At 41.0% G+C, this 16,414-nt stretch overlaps 2 protein-coding genes across 2 annotated transcripts in view; both read left to right on the top strand.

The window, feature by feature from the left end:
* Positions 1–1,207, top strand: part of HRG (histidine rich glycoprotein) — a 12,071-nt gene extending 10,864 nt beyond the window's left edge. The window contains 3 exon segments of the mRNA XM_036348551.1: positions 362–597; positions 599–898; positions 900–1,207. Of these exon segments, the coding sequence (XP_036204444.1) occupies positions 362–597; positions 599–898; positions 900–1,164 (801 nt within the window). The 3' untranslated portion in view covers positions 1,165–1,207.
* A 5,154-nt stretch (positions 1,208–6,361) lies between these two features.
* Positions 6,362–16,414, top strand: part of LOC118675748 (kininogen-1-like) — a 31,794-nt gene continuing 21,741 nt past the window's right edge. The window contains 3 exon segments of the mRNA XM_036348549.1: positions 6,362–6,711; positions 10,825–10,931; positions 12,693–12,777. Of these exon segments, the coding sequence (XP_036204442.1) occupies positions 6,513–6,711; positions 10,825–10,931; positions 12,693–12,777 (391 nt within the window). The 5' untranslated portion in view covers positions 6,362–6,512.

Raw genomic sequence — 16,414 nt, 5'->3', positions numbered from 1 at the left:
CCATTCTGTAATATAATTTTATGATTTCATATGGAAATGAGAAAAATAAAGTTAATAAGATAAATTGTTTGTGGTATAACATATTACATATAAAAGAACCATCCTTTACTCTGAGATTATCTTTCTGACTGTTGTTATAAAATATTATTGCTATTGTGAAATGATGGTGGTAGATGATAATTTTTCTTTGTATTTTAAATGCCAACTTTCCTAGATAAAAATTTGAGAACCCTTCTTTGATATCCTACTTTTAAAATTTATTTCTGCAATCCAAAAGTATGGACTTAGTTGAATTAAATCAAGTTAAACATCTAATTTCTTCTTTACATGATGATATTTCTTTTTCTGTGTCCTTCACCAGAAACATAGAAACATCAGTGATGTTCAACCCCATTTGGACCATCTCCTACACTCTGGAGGCCATGGGCATTCCTCTGCTGGCAAGCCTTCATTTACACACAGTAGATCCAGATATAACCTCCATCCCCACAAGTCACATAAACCTGGATGCCCACCTCCTCTGGACGACAAAAATCACTCAGACAGACCACCACTTCAAGAAGGAGCTCCTTCTTGACTGCCCCCTTCAAGATGTCATCTTCCTTTTTGGCACCAATGGCACACATGCACCCCCTCATAATCATAGTTCCAATGAGCACCATTCCCATGGACAGTGTCCTCATGAGCATCATCCTCATGGACATCATCTCCATAGACATCATCCCCATGGACACCATCCCCATGGACACCATCTCCATGGACAACATCCCAATGGCCATGGTTTTAATGACCATGGACCCTGTGACCCACCACCCCATAGGCAAGGTCCCCAAAATCACCATCACTGGGGCCATGGCCCACCACCTAGGCACTCAGAAGAAAAAGGTCCAGGCAAAGGACACTCCCTTAAAATGGAGACAAATTGGATATGTTTACCGACTCCCTCCATTAAAGAAAGGTGAAGTTCTTCCTCTTCCTGAAGCCAATTTTCCCAGCTTCTCATTGCCAAACCACAACTATCCTCTAAAGCCAAAAATTCAGCCCTTCCCTCAATCAGCCTCTGAATTATGTCCAGGGATGTTCAACAGTGAATTTTCACAAGTTTCAAAGTTTTTTGAAGAGACATTTCCAAAAAGAAATCTGAGTTCCTTGAAAAATGAGTAATGTTCTGAATTAGAACCATAAATAAAATGTAACCAATAATAAATGCAACATTACAAGTTATTGTAATCTTAACTTTCATATTCAGAATAGGACAAAATGTGGGTAGGGGAGGAGATGACGTGAGAAGAACAAGAAAAATGGAGAGGAGAGGAAAAAATCTTAGTGTCCCAAGTCAAAAGTTAATTCTCTCACTGGCTACTACACCACTCAAAACAAACTTTTGATCCTCAGAATTTCTTTACTTTCTGGGCTAAACTCCTTTAATTTTAGCATCACGATCCCCTTTTAGTATTTATGTTGTAGCTGGGCACCCCAAGAAATCATGTATTGTCATATAAAGGATTGTTCTTATAAAAGTGTTCCAAATTCTCTCCTACTTCTTATTTCTAGTTCTCTATATCATCTTTATTTTGGGAAATAAGTTTCTTAATTTAATTATGAAGCAAAAAAAGCTCAGGATATAATTTTCGAAGAAGTTTATAGGCATGAATCATGACCATAAATTCAAGTGCCCCAGAAATAACACTTTATTTTCAAAACATTAATTTATATTTCAAGTTGCCATCCTGCTGGGATAATAGAAAACTTAACCTCAGTCCTCTTAGAGTTTTCCCTCCCTGCTCCTCCCCACACAAAGTTATGCCACAGCTCAAGATTCTCATATAGTCCCAGGTGTTTGTGTGGTGGGCATAAGATGGTCTGATTCTTTATCACTGGTTTCCCAGGTCCCTCTACTAAGGGATGCTTACTACCCTGTCCACATCACTCTTTGGGTCTAGTGTATCTGCTTCTTCTGAATCAAACTGGGGATGCAGGAGTCTCTCTAAGACTACTGATGAACATGACTCTGAAGAACACCATATTCATCTCCCCCTAGTATCTTGCTGTCTTTCAGGATACATGTCCAGAAAGCAGGACTGAGGGTCCTCTGCTTCCAGACCCCCAGACTCCTTTGTTCTTCTCATATCTTCTCCCATGTTAGGGGCCTTTCTAGTCTCAGAAAGTTTTCTTTATTCATTTTTGAGGCCAGGGGACTCTATTTTCACATTTTCTTTTTCTTTTTCTTTTCCTTCTTTCCAAACCAGATTCAAGCATTTAGACTCAAGCTAATAAGACTTTAGATTCTCTCTATCTGACTTATTGAAGCAGTTCAGGTGTGTGGTGGTGGCAGCAGGTAGATTCTAATGGGGGAAGGGAGAGAAAGAAAAAAACTTAGGGTGAAAGAGACTTGGGTAAGGTATTGAGCTGGGAAGAAAGAGGGACCCACAAGATGCAGAAGCTGAGGGTGGGAGATGACTGATGTGCGTGGTCCAGGAGGAGTGGAAAGGAGCCCAAGGCTGATCACAGTGGGTGCTTCAAGTGAAGACTCAGAAACAGGACCTGGAGATGAAGGTGATCAAAAGATGCAAACTTCCATTGTTAAGAGAAGTGAGGACTAAGGTGAAATTTACAGAATGGTGACTATAGTTAACACTGCTGCATGATTTATAGGAAAGATGCTCAGAGAGTAGATCCTAAGAGTTCTCATCACAAGAAGAAATCTTTTCTTTTTATTATATCTACATGAGATGTTTAATAATAACTAAACCTAGTGTAATCATTTCAAACGATATATAAATCAAAGCACCATGCGGAACACCTTAAACTTACACAGGGATGTATGTCAATTATCCTATATATAAAAGCCTGTGGTTGTGACGCCCTCACGCCATAATGACTGATCACCAGGAGGGTGCATGTGCAACAGGCACACTGCGTGGGCAGGGCTGCGTGTGCAGCGAGGCGTGCATGTGTGGGTGGAGACTTGATGCTGATTCTTGGTGGGCGCTGGCCCAGACTCTGACAGGATGGAGGAGGGAGCTGGATACCCACACCCAGGACATGACTCTGTGTCTCACAGTGCTGGCAGGACCTGACGCTGCTTCACTGCGGGCACAGGCGGGGACTTGACGCTATATCCCTGTGGATGCCGGTCCAGACTCTGACAGGATGGAGAAGGGAGCCAAATATCTGTACCCAGGACCCAGACAGCAGGGCAGAGGGAGCCCCATACCTCGTGGAATCGGCCATTGTTCAGCTTGCTCTCAGCGGCCTGTCAGCCCGGAATCCCATTCAGCCGCACCAAGGATGCAGACGGGAGGGTGGTGGGAGTCCTGTCCCTCACAGAATCAGCCAAATCAATGTTGTTCTTATATCATGTTTTTGTTGTTCTTATATCATGTTTTTGTTGTTTTTATATCATATGTTTGTATTTGTTATATGATGTTATTGTTTATTTATTAATAAATTTATATATTACTTTCATATACATTTTTCTAATTTTCTTTAACCTCTGACACTTCTATTATAGAGAAATGGCAAATAGTGATATTAAAATATTTCTTCTAATTAAATCCCTTTCAATGTGCACAAATTCATGTACCAGGCGACTAGTTCATTAATAAAACTGGAACATGGCAATGGATTCAGGCAGTATAATAAATAGAAAAGCATGTGACTTTGAAGAAGGTCCATCTGGGCTCTAATCCCAATCCTATAATTTATTGATTATAAGATTCTAAGAAAGTCATTAAACCTCTTTGGGACCCATTTCCTTTTGTAAAAAATGGTGATGGTGGCAGCCCATTTCCTCTTTCTCCCTAGAGTAGAGCTAGATGTCATTTCTTGAAACCACACGATGATACCCAAAATATTTAATAATATTTAATAACCCAAATGACACCAGTGCTGACCAACAGAGCAGATACAACAGTCAGTCAGAACGGTCGCCAGCGGTAAAAAACCAGGGAGTCTCCAGCCAAATGTTTGCTCTGCAGAATCACGTTCCTCCAATGGCGTGAATACAGGGATGGCTGCTTAGACAAAGAATAAAGAAAGGTGAAATACAAGAACCCCCCTCCCCGACCGACTGGAAAAAAATGCAAAGCTCAATAACTCACAGAAGCATTTCACTAATGTTTTTTTTTAATTTATAAAGTACTTTCACAAATATTGCTTGAGTTATTGAAAATAGTACCTGGAAAACATGGGATTGAATGTTCTCAATTTATGTCCATTAAATGCATTTATAATATGCAAACACAGTTGCCACAGCTGAATAATGGGGTAAGAAACAATCTCTACTCTAGTTAGCTTACATTGTACTAGAGATTTAGACAAGATACCATTGATTGCTCCTTTTCTAGATTTGTTTTATTACATGATAGCTAAAAAGTGTTTGTTATAGTCAGTAAATTGGGCCTGGGATTAGAACCCAGATCAGCCTCCTCCAAAGTCACATGCTTTCCTGTTTATTATGCTGCCTGTATACACTGGCAAGTCCTGTTTCTGAATCTTCACTTGAAACTCCCACCCTGATCAGCCCTGTGCTCCTTTCCAACTCCTCCTGGACCATGCACATCAGTCATCTCCTCCCTCTCCCACCCTCAGCTTCTCCATCTTTGCGGGTCCCTCTTTCTTCCAAGTCTAAGAACTTATCCAAGTCGTTTTCATCCTTAGTTTCATTTCCTACATCTCCCACCACCCCCTGGCCCTGCCACACACACACTAGAACCTACCTTCTGCCATCATCACACACCTGAAACTGCTTCACTCAGTCAGGGATTCTTAACCAACCAGCCCTAATATTAGATATAATTTATAGGAACAATTATCATGCTCTGCACATATATTATCTCATTACTCCTCAGAAAACCTCATAAGATATTATGATATCTCACTTTTCCAGATGAGAAATGGAGGCTCAGAAAGGCTATATGGCCCTGATTTGCTCAGGATCACATAGCAGTTAAGTAGCAGAACTGGATTGGAATCAAAGTTAGACTTACTGCTGCCGAAAGCCGGTCCATCCTTGCTGCTTGACACAGTCGCTGCAGGGAAGAAACATCTGCACAGCATATGTTTCAAGGGACCTGGCGTATATGGCATACTGTTCTTAATATGTTTGTTCACCTTCTTGGCGCTATGTGTTTTAATCAAGGTCACCTATCCGAGAAAGGTTGTTTCCCCAGGTAGGGATTTTTCCCTGAAGTTAGGGAGGGAATAAAACCCCTTAACTAAATGCCAGGTGGGTAATTAATCACTTTAACTAGGAACAATCATGCTTAAGCTACATAATCTTTACTCCCTGGAATGGAGATAATTAACGCCCTAACCTTTGGAATAGAAATTGATAGGATTAAAATCAAATGGTATAAATACAGATGTAATAAGACAATAAAACACAGAACTTGGCTGGAGATCCTGGCTAGAGATCCTGGCTAGGATGCTGATCAACTGAATGCTGTCTCCGTGTCATTTTTTCTTCCCCGACTCTGTCCACACTTTTGGGGACCCATGGACCTGCTGGGGTTGGACCCCAACATACTGCCAAGCTCATGTTCCTGCCACTCTGCTACAAGGCCATCATTCAGCTCCCATCGATCCCTCTTTTCCAGGGGCTCTCAGGGAAATTGCTTGCCAAACTAGATACCCGATTACCAACAACAAAGAAGCCAAACATCTTTGCGGGGGAAGAGGGTAAGACTTGAAGGCAAACATCTACTAGCCCTTATCTTTAACCTACCTATAGACCGCCTCTCCCTGAATAGTCTAACTTTACCTGAAAGGTCAATTAGGCTTGGTGAATAAAAGACCCCTATAAAGTCCACCAAACCAGAAACAAGAAGGAAAGACAGGGTAAGCAGGCTTCACTCAAACCATCTCTCCTTAAGTTTCTCCCCTGTCTCCTCCACCCTGGGAACATTTTCCTTTCTACAGAAGATCCAGTTGAGTGGAGAGATGCTGGCTTGGCCAGAGACCAGATAGGATGCCCATTTTTTATTTTCAGTCATGCCAATTTCCTGTGTGAGACTCCCTGCACTCACTATGTCCCTGTGCATGTGCTCTCCAGGAGTACAAAGAAATTTTATTGAAAGGGTTCTGCACATGTTGCATTATTGTCACATGTAGTGACCTTCATACATAGCTTTGGGAAAGTCATTTGGGAAAGGGAATAGCAGGTGGTGTGTTTCTTTCCCTTTTATTAGATTGTACTCTGATTTTCTATACAAACTTGTGCAATTACCTGGAAATGTGCTCACACATGCCTCCCAAATGAGAACAAGGATGTCAACGACCCAGTGTTGTAATGTAGCAGCCTGAGATCTGCTTGGGTAATCCAGCAGAGCCATTTGTCCTTTTTGTAGTAATAGCAAATAGTGGAGGGCAGCAGGAAGCCAGGCAGAAACCTGAAGTGCTAAGGCAGAGAGAGGAGAGACAGAAGAGATAAGAGGCTGAAGAGGGTTAACATCAGCCTCCAAGTTAGCTTCCAATTCTTGGTGAAACTCCCAGAGGGAGACTGATAAGTCATGAAGTTACTTGCCATCCTTTTCCTTTGTTCCAGGCTGTTAACAAGTTTTGCCCAAGAGGACCAACCGCAAGAAGTTGACTGCAACGATGAGGATGTATTTAAGGCTGTGGATACAGCTCTGAAGAAATACAATAATGCAAGCAACAGTGGCAACCAGTTTGTATTGTACCGCATAAAAGAAGTCATCAACACGGTGAGTGAGTTAACCTTGAAGTCATTTGGGATTTATGCTATCACTTGAACCCAGGACACACACACACACACACACACACACACACACACACACACACACATACACAGACCATATCACACACACAAAAAACCCCCTTATAATTAAAGGTAGAGGCTTGCAGCTCTTAGAAAAGACCAACCTCACTCTCTGGGCTGGGACTTGGGCAGGGTATGACTAGTCCTCAAGCCTCCAAGGTTGGCCTCCCGGGTGATCAGAGGACAGGTATCCTAGGCTGAAATTAAAGAAAGGTAGATGCAGTCATTTGAAAGGGACTATGTAGAGTGGGCAAATCCAGAAACTCAGTCAGGCCACAGCCAGAGGATTTACTTGGTGACTGTCCTTAAACTAAAATATAAAGACTTCCAGACCTCAAAGGGGAGGAGGTGTTTAAGGGAGTATGTCTAACACATACTGTATAATCTCACATATAAATGGTATCTAAATAAGTCAAACTTAACAGAAGCATAGAAGTAGAATGGTGGTTGCCAGGGACTTTGGGATGGGAGAAATGGGGAGGTGTTTGTCAAGGGTACAAACCTTCAGTTATAAGATGAGCCTCGTCGCTTAGCTCAGTGGTTGAGCATCAACCTATGAACCAGAAGTTTGTGGTTCAGTTCCCAGTCAGCACACATGCCCTAGCTGCAGGCTTGATCCCCAGTGTGGGGTGTGCAGCCAATCAGTGATTCTCTCTCATCATTGATGTTTCTATCTCTCTCCTTTTCCCTTCCTCTTTGAAATCAATAAAAATATATTTTAAAAAATAAGATGAGTAGGTCCTGGGGGTCTAATGTACAGCATGGTGAATAGAATTAATAATACTGTATTGTATACTTGAAATCTGCTAAAGGGCTAGATTTTTTTTATATATATTTCTTTATTGATTTCAGAGAGGAAGGGAGAAGGAGAGGTAGAAACATCAATGATGAGAGAGAATCGATTGGCCGCCTCCTGCACACCCGCCCCCCCCGCCCCCCCGCCCCCCCACTGGGGAATGAGCCTGCAACCCAGGCATGTGCCCTTGGCCGGAATCGAACCTGGGACTCTTCAGTCCGCCAGCTGATGCTCCATCCACTGAGCCAAGCCGGCCAGGGCTAAAGGGCTAGATTTTAAGAGTTCTCACCACACACACAAAAGAGGTAATTATGTTAGTTGACAATATGTTAATTAGCTTATTTGTGGCAATAATTTCACAATGTATACATATAGCAAATCATCTTTTTGTATATCTTAAATATATGTAATTTATTTATACCTCAATAAATATACCTCAATAAATTATATCTTAATAAAACTAGGGTAAATGAGGGACAGTGGGGTATGTCAAGAGGAGTCAGAAAAGAAGTTAATATAGTTCTATTATATTAGATAAAATATCTACCATGAAATCCTGATGGCTGGATGCATCAGGGGTAATAGCAGTGTTCTAGTTGGTTTAGAATATTCTTTATCACTAATGGATACACTCAGGTTGAAGATAAATCCTGACAGGATGTGTGATTCCAAGAAATACAACTGGATGCATCAAAACTATTAGGTTGGGGGGATGGGGTGGAGGGTTTAGTTGTGATTTTTTGTTTTGTTGTTGTTTATATGAAAACATTCAGAATGATGCAACTGAAAGGGAAAAAAAAATCAAAATCAAACAACCTTTAGCTTTATTTCTCTTTAAAGTCAATCATCATCTCTTGATAAAGGAAAGATTAAGCAAACATGGCTCAGAGGACCACTCTTCTCTCCAAGGACATCCCCAGAAAGAGTTTGTCTGCCTAACTTTGAAAATAAGCAAATCAAACACAATACAAGAACACTTAAAGAATGTATATGGCGTTAAGTATCTCTGTGATGGTGCATTCCACAGAACATATGCATATTTGACACACTGCCGTATTGCATAACTGATCTATTTATTATTGCATGCAGATAACCTAACGTTGTTGAGGGAGTGACACCACAGGACATTATAAGTACTTGGTCCCATGGATGCTCTTTTTTGCACTGTCCTTGACATCCCAAGCCCAATGACGTTACTCATACACCATTTGCTTCTCTCCACCAACTTTTTCCGACTACTTTAATTCATTGCAGTCCCTGTTTTCCACCTTTCGTTGTTCCAGTTCAAACGTTAACTAGGGAGACAAAATAACTACCCTGATTTTCTTCTTTGTGGTCATTTTCCTGAAAGTTGGGGCCCAGTCTTTGGCTGTATCCGTATAATGATCTTGGACACTGTAGAAAAAGCATCAAATAGGATCATATGACTTGCTGTCTAGCCTTAGTCAATAAACCTCTGGAACTTTTAAACAAAAGTGCACATGTAAACGTCCTGCATCCAGCATTGTTGAGCTGTCATCAACGTTCTTGTGTCTGTTTTACTGTTACAATATTAGGTAAATATGGAAGCGAAGCCATTCCACAGGGTCATTTTGAAAAAGGAATTCTGGTTCTGTTTTCTAAAGAAATGTAGAAATTCTTAATTTGGATCTATTTATAGTTTCAGCTTTCTTCAGCTGCCAGTGTGTTATCCATCTTTAGCCTAAAAAACCTGGCATAAGAGATTTTTGTTTGTTCACATATGATCCTCATAGACACTTTTATATTTGGAAAATTAACATCTTTCTTTGGGGGAAATTCTTGGTTATTCTGCCATAACAGAATATGTATTAACTTGTAGATTCAGTGGTTCGATACCTATTTAATCACGTGCTGATATTCCAGAAGGATTTCTTGCATGGGTGAAAATAAAGATGAGACAAGGGGGGGTATTTTTGTTTTTGATGTACCCTGTTTAGAAACTAGAAGTCTTGTGTCATGCAAAAGAAAGCAAATTATTTTCAAAGGAAAAAAAGCAAAATTTAAAAAATGCAAACTTTCAATAGTTTGTTCAAATGAATTTCACTATGTCTCTGTGATAGTTTACTTTGGTGGAAGAAAAAAATCCATCCATTTGACATGATGAGATTAAAGAAAACAGCACAGTGGGCTTTTTATCTATTTCTGAAAGTAACATTGAGCCATTCTTACAAACTAGTGTAGTCATGCGAGTCCTGGTGCCCTCGGCAATATTTTATTGGTGTTGTCGTCATTGGCGGACATCTGTGGCAAATGTGTTGTTGTTGGGTATTTTTTTTTCTAAAATGTCCACAGAATCACTATCACCTACTGCTTTATCTAAATCTGAGACCCGAGACCCCAGACGAACCTCGGAACTATCGTGTTTGACTCCATCATCTCCCAGTTGCAAATACTCTGACAAGTGCAGGCTCTGAGAGAGCACTGCCCCTGGACTCAGGAGACCCGGGGTCTGGGTTGGCCTTGCCTTTCCAAGGTGGGAGGCTGCCTGAGCTCTGCCCTCTCTACTTGGGGCTCCTTTCTCTCACCTGCAAAGTGAGGGGCTGGGCAGCAGCACCTCTCAGGTCTCTTGCTGCTCCAACGTGCCAGGATTTTGCATCTAAAAGCTCATCTAACTCAGAACCTTGCTTTAAAAGTTTTATTTATTATTTTATGACATGTTAGAAAAAAATAGAAAACAAACAAAACCAAATAAAAATACTAAAATTACCCATAACTAATCCCATCATCCAGAGATACCTGTTAACATTTTTTTTTCAAAAAAATGACAAAAGAAAGTACTCTTGTTTGTTGGTTTGTTGATTTGTTGGTTTATTTTCTAATTGTAAAAGTACTATATATTTGTTTTCAGGAAATAGTCAGAACATTTAGGAATGTTTATTTAAAGAAGAGAATAAATGATAACCATACATCCACCACTGAGACGATGTTAACAGCTTTGTTGCATAACTTTCAGGCTTTTAAAATCATATATGTACATGTAATTTGGTTTCTACAAAAATAGGCTAATACTATGTATACTACTTTGTTATTTGAAAATACATGTTTATAAATATATTATGAACATGCTTCCAAGTATTTATAACTTTCAGTACTTTTAGTAAATGTTTTGCTCTTGTTGAATTAAATCAATATCAAATATACATAACTGCACCAGATCCCTCTCCAATGGTCTGCTGTTGTCAGTTGAATGAGCCCTATGTATCTTTGTTTGCTTTTTTCCAGGGAGACCATGACATATTTTATTCTGTCAAATACGAAATGAAGGAGGGCGACTGTCCTGTACAAAGTGGCAAAACCTGGCAGGACTGTGACTACAAAGAAGCTGAGCAAGCTGTAAGTGTGATGGTCCAGAGCCTCCAGTTTTCTCAGTCGAGACTGTGGGGTTATTCTGTTAGTGCTGGGGGTGATGAGTACTGTGGAGCCTGCTTATTGTGAGGGGCACATAAATGCTTATATGTGTACAAAAGTGAAATGGTTGATGTCTATTTTCTTGCACAGACAGAAAGGGCATGGGAGGCCAGCAATGAGAGTTGAAAAAGCCCTCCCATGAAGAGGGGATTCCTATGATCAATTGGGTGCTTTATTTCTGCAGACCTGAGTTGGAATTCTACTCTGTCTCTAATTAGCTGACCACTTTTAACCCAGGAGCTCCCTTGTAAAAAGGAAGTAAAATTGACCTAACTTGGAATGAAAGAATATACATATGAAAAGACCTTGTTTTAACAACAAGGAATATTATCCAAATGCCTACCATCTGTTTGCCACACCACAGCTGTTGTTTGGCCTTACCTGAGGGAGTGAACAGCCAGTGTCTGCCAGGAAGGAAGCCACACTTTCCACAGTCCATGGACTCACCTCTTTAATGTGTCAAATGTTATTGGTGGAAATGGGGTGTCCACTGGTGGGAAGTGGGGGATCCCTTTCCCCACTGGATGTTGGGGGTACAGTCCTCACGACATCTTGAGAAAAATAATTTTCTAAGACTCACACTTTATTTGTGTGGAATTCCATATCTGCATTTCTAAAGTCCCAATTCCCTTAAACCAGTCCTAAAAGAGGTGCAGCTGGGGACGCAGCAGAGCCAAAAGCAAAACCAATGTCTCAAGTTTCCATTCCATGGTGGAGCTGGGTCTGGCACAGCATCAGGCTAGTTCCCATCCATTAGTCCATTGTGTGTGTGTGTGGGTGTGGGGGGGACATATGGCTGTGGGCCATGTGGGTGCATGCAGGGAAGTGTGTCCCCTGCAACAAGAGAGCCAGGAGCCATAGTGTGCAAGAGAGACAAGAGAGAGAATTCCTTTGTTTAGGAGTTTAATATCTGAAATCTTCCCGTGCTTGCAGTGGCCACACCGACTATGTTCCCAGGGGTGACTGACAGACAAGTACCTTCCCTAGGTCACCCAGACTTTACTGGGCATGTGTCTATTTGGCCTTCCCTTTGCTCATTTTCAGTTAATAACTGGTTATTACAATGGTATCAAAAGTACCACATCCTCTGTGCAGTTGAAACCTGAAGTTGAACTGTAAGAGGAGAGTTGGGCAGGCTAGTTTTAGGGCACTGTGTTCACCTTGGTGAAAAAGGAATATCTCCAGTGCTCCAAACATAACATTATTTTAAAACCTCACTATCTATATTGCCTCTCCTCCGGACACCTCATGAATATCAATGACTTGTAAATAATAATGATTAGGCTACAAAAACATTCATTCTTGTGTCTCAAAACTCTGTTAGAAAAGAATCTTAAGTTTTAAATAAGAGAAAAGCCATACTTACTAGTAGCAACAGCACTAGGTGCCCTTCTCCATCTGAAAGATTAAGATAAATGGTCTCCTTTTTCTTTCTTTCTTTCTTTCTTTCTTTCTTTCTTTCTTTCTTTCTTTCTTTCTTTCTTTCTTTCTTTCTTTCTTCCTTTCTTTCTTTCTTTCTTTCCTTTCTTTCTTTCTTTCTTTCTTTCTTTCTTTCTTTCTTTCTTTCTTCCTTCTTCTTCTTCCTTCCTTCCTTCCTTCCTTCCTTCCTTCCTTCCTTCCTTCCTTCCTTCCTTTTTTTCCTTTCTTCCTTTCTTCCTCTCTCTCTCTCTCTTTCTTTCATTCTAGGCCACAGGAGAATGCATGGCGGCCATAGGGAAGACATGGAATATGGAATTCTCCGTGGCTACCCAAACCTGCCACATTACTCCAGGTAGCTGATATATAGGGTGGCACTGTCCTGGGGGGAAATGAACCATTTCCATGTGGGGCCAGGAGCATAACCTGGACAAAGCCCTTTCCCAGAGGGCAGTGGATGGCTATGCAATGCTATTTGCAGACTTGGGGGTTGGGGGTCTTTGGTGACAGAGTCCTGAGGTGGGGCCAGGCTCCTGCCAATCATCCCCTGGCCTCTCCCTGAACAGCAGCACTGAATTAGGTGTGTGCAAAGGCCCTGGGAAAGGACTAGAAAACATGCCACATGCTTCAATTGTGGGGGTGTAGTAGAGCCAGAAAAGCACAGGCTTTGAGGTCAGATCTGGTCTGCAATCCTTCAAAAGCTCTTCACATTTTTGGTTTCCCTTTTCCTTAAAAGGGAATCAGAGTAATTCTCACTTCAGAGGGTTATTGTAGACTGAAACTAGATGGTAGGCTTGAAGTTAAAGCATAATAATTAATTGATGATCATCAGAATAAAAGCAATCATAGCTAAAAAAAAAAAAAAAAGTAATCATGGCTGATATTTATTGAGCACTTATTGCTAGCCACAGTGCTAATCATTTTTCATATGTTGATTTATTTCATCCTCACAACAATTCTATGAGGCAAGTGTTAATAGTCTCATTTTATAAATGAGGAAACCCAGGCCCACCACAGTTAAGTATTTAGCAGAGTTGGTATAGTAGAACTTATAAGAATGAAGCAACTTATGCAGAGATATAACCACTGTTAGCTCCTTCCCTCTGGTGGCAGAGTGGCTGGGTGCAGAAGAATGGGCACATCTAGGGACTGTCAGTCACAAAAGCCAACCCAGAACTGGCCTTTTGCAAGATAGGGTTTTAGTATATGAGGCTCCAGAACAGCATCTTCAGCCACACTGGTGAACATCAGTGGAGGAGCCATTGTTCTATCTTGGCCTTAGTCATCCATAAGGAACCCACAAAAACTCTGTTTCTTGAGTTTCAGCTCTTGCAAGAAGTGGCATTCAAAGAAAAACAGTCCAAAGCAGAAATCACAATTGTTTTTTAAAAAAATGGAGTAGCTTTTAATTATTTAGTTTAAGAACTCTAACTCATAAGCAAATTTTCACATGATCCAGAACATAGCACTTATATACTATGAGTGAAAAAGCTCTTTGCAACACTGTGTAGATCCACAATTACTTCAAGATCCACAGTCCCTTATCTGAAACCTTTTTGGCCAAATATGTTTCAGAATTCAAAATTTAAAATCTTTTTTACATTTTTTAAAAATTTCCCTAGAAATGTTGGAGCAGGATGAAAAATCATTCCATTGCCTGGAAAAACTGAATTTGCATCTTTCACCCTCAAAAGACTGCTCCATCTCTCCTCTTACCCCAGTCAGAGCTGCCCTTGAGGTCAGCAAACCAGCCTCTGGTCTCTACTCCCTCCCCCTCCCCTTCTGTGTTCATCAATCTTTTGTCCTGCCCTCAGTAATTCTCTCTCCTTTCCCATGTAAGTCCCCTCCAGTTTGTTAACTTTGTCCACTGCCCTGATGCAACATACCTTCTGCAACGGGAGAGCAGTGAGGAAAGCTATGAATATTCACCCAGTAAATCTTTTTTCTGACACACATGCTTATGGAGTGAGTGCCAAGAAACAGCTGCAAGGGGAGTTGTGTTGAGGGACACTATTGTAGAACACTGTTGGCCTCCTGATTCTGCTTGGGTCCTACACACTCAGACAGTGAGAGCCCAAGGCAAAGGGGCCCAGGATGCCTTCATGGATTCCTCTCTATAGCGTGTGCCTCTACTGACCAGTGGGTTAAGACTATCTGTTATAAACATTACTTGGTAACCTAATACAAGCTCACTCCTGTTTTAATATTTTATATTATTTTATTAAAACCCAGTCAGTGGCACCCCATCTTTACTGTCGACCACTCTTAATTCACTTCAGTGGGTCTATGCACACCCTGAAATTATATGGAGAACGTTGTGAGTACCGGCATTTTCCTGGAGAGGGCGCCATAGTTCTCATCAGGTTCACCAAGGAGCCCATGACCCTTGGAATATAGTTCATAACTCCTGGACTCCAGAGAGTGGCCTGGGTACCACAGCAGAGGACTCTCTCTTTTTTTTTTAATTAAATCTTTATTGTTCAGATTATTACAGTTGTTCCTCTTTTTTCCCCCATAGCTCCTCTCCACTCTGTTCCCACCCCACCCTCTGCCCTTACCCCCCCCCCACTGTCCTCATCCATAGATATATGATTTTTGTCCAGTCTCTTCCCGTACCCCCACACCCCTACTCCCCTGAGAATTGTCATTCCGCTCCCTTTCTATGCCCATGATTCTATTATATTCACCAGTTTATTCTGTTCATCAGATGATTTATTCACTTGATTTTTAGATTCACTTGTTGATAGATATGTATTTGTTGTTCATAATTTTTATCTTTACCTTTTTCTTCTTCCTCCTCTTCTTAAAGGATACCTTTCAGCATTTCATATAATACTGGTTTGGTGGTGATGAACTCCTTTAGCTTTTTCTTATCTGTGAAGCTCTTTATCTGATCTTCAATTCTGAATGATAGTTTTGCTGGATAAAGTATTCTTGGTTGTCAGTTCTTGCTATTCATCACTTTGAATATATCTTGCCACTCCCTTCTGGCCTGCATAGTTTCTATTGAGAAATCAGCTGACTGTCCTATGGGTACTCCCTTGTAGGTAACTAACTGTTTTTCTCTTGCTGCTTTTAAGAGTCTCTCTTTGTCTTTTGCTCTTGGCATTTTAATTATGATGTGTCTTGGTGTGGTCCTCTTTGGATTCCTTTTGTTTGGGGTTCTCTGTGCTTCCTGGACTTGTAAGTCTATTTCTTTCACCAGGTAGGGGAAGTTTTCTGTCATTATTTCTTCAAATAGGTTTTCAATATCTTGCTCTCTCTCTTCTTCTGGCACCCCTATAATTTGGATGTTGGTATGCTTGAAGTGGTCCCAGAGGCTCCTTGCACTACCTTCATATTTTTGGATTCTTTTTTCATTTTGTTTTTCTGGTTGGGTGTTTTTTGCTTTTTCGTATTTCAAATCTTTGACTTGATTCTTGGGATCCTCTAGTCTGCTGTTGGATCTCTGAATAATATTTTTTATTTCAGTCAGTGTACATTTAATTTCTTGTTGATTCTTTATCATATCCTCCAAGGTCTCACTAGATTTATGGAGGATCTCACTAAATTTATTGGTGGTTTCTAGAAATTTTTTTAAAAACCTTATAACGGTGGTTTTGAACACTATATCCAGTAGTTTGCTTTCCTCCATTTCTGTCATTTGTGACCTGTTTCTTTGTCTCTGCTTTTTTTATGCTTCCCTGTGTTGGTAGAGTGGCTCTGTGTCCTCAATTACCTAAGGTGGACACTCTTGGTGCACCCCTTTGTGGGCTTTGTGCACAGTCTTGTTGCAGTTAAGCCTTGATTGTTGTAGGTATCACTGGGAGGAATTGACCTCCAGGACAATTGGCTGTGAGAATCAGTTGTGGTTAGGGTGGGAGAACTTCGGTGCTGAAGACACCCTTCTGGGGCAAGACTTGCTTCAGTGGGGCTTGGTGCTCACTGAGTCTGCCCCCTGTGTGTGTCCCTTATGGAGCTGAGGATTTATAATCTGGATGGTCTAATCTGAC

This window comes from Myotis myotis, unplaced genomic scaffold (assembly GCF_014108235.1).
Source record: "Myotis myotis isolate mMyoMyo1 unplaced genomic scaffold, mMyoMyo1.p scaffold_m19_p_2, whole genome shotgun sequence".
NCBI lineage: Eukaryota > Metazoa > Chordata > Mammalia > Chiroptera > Vespertilionidae > Myotis > Myotis myotis.
This window is presented reverse-complemented; position numbering and strand designations above follow the sequence as displayed.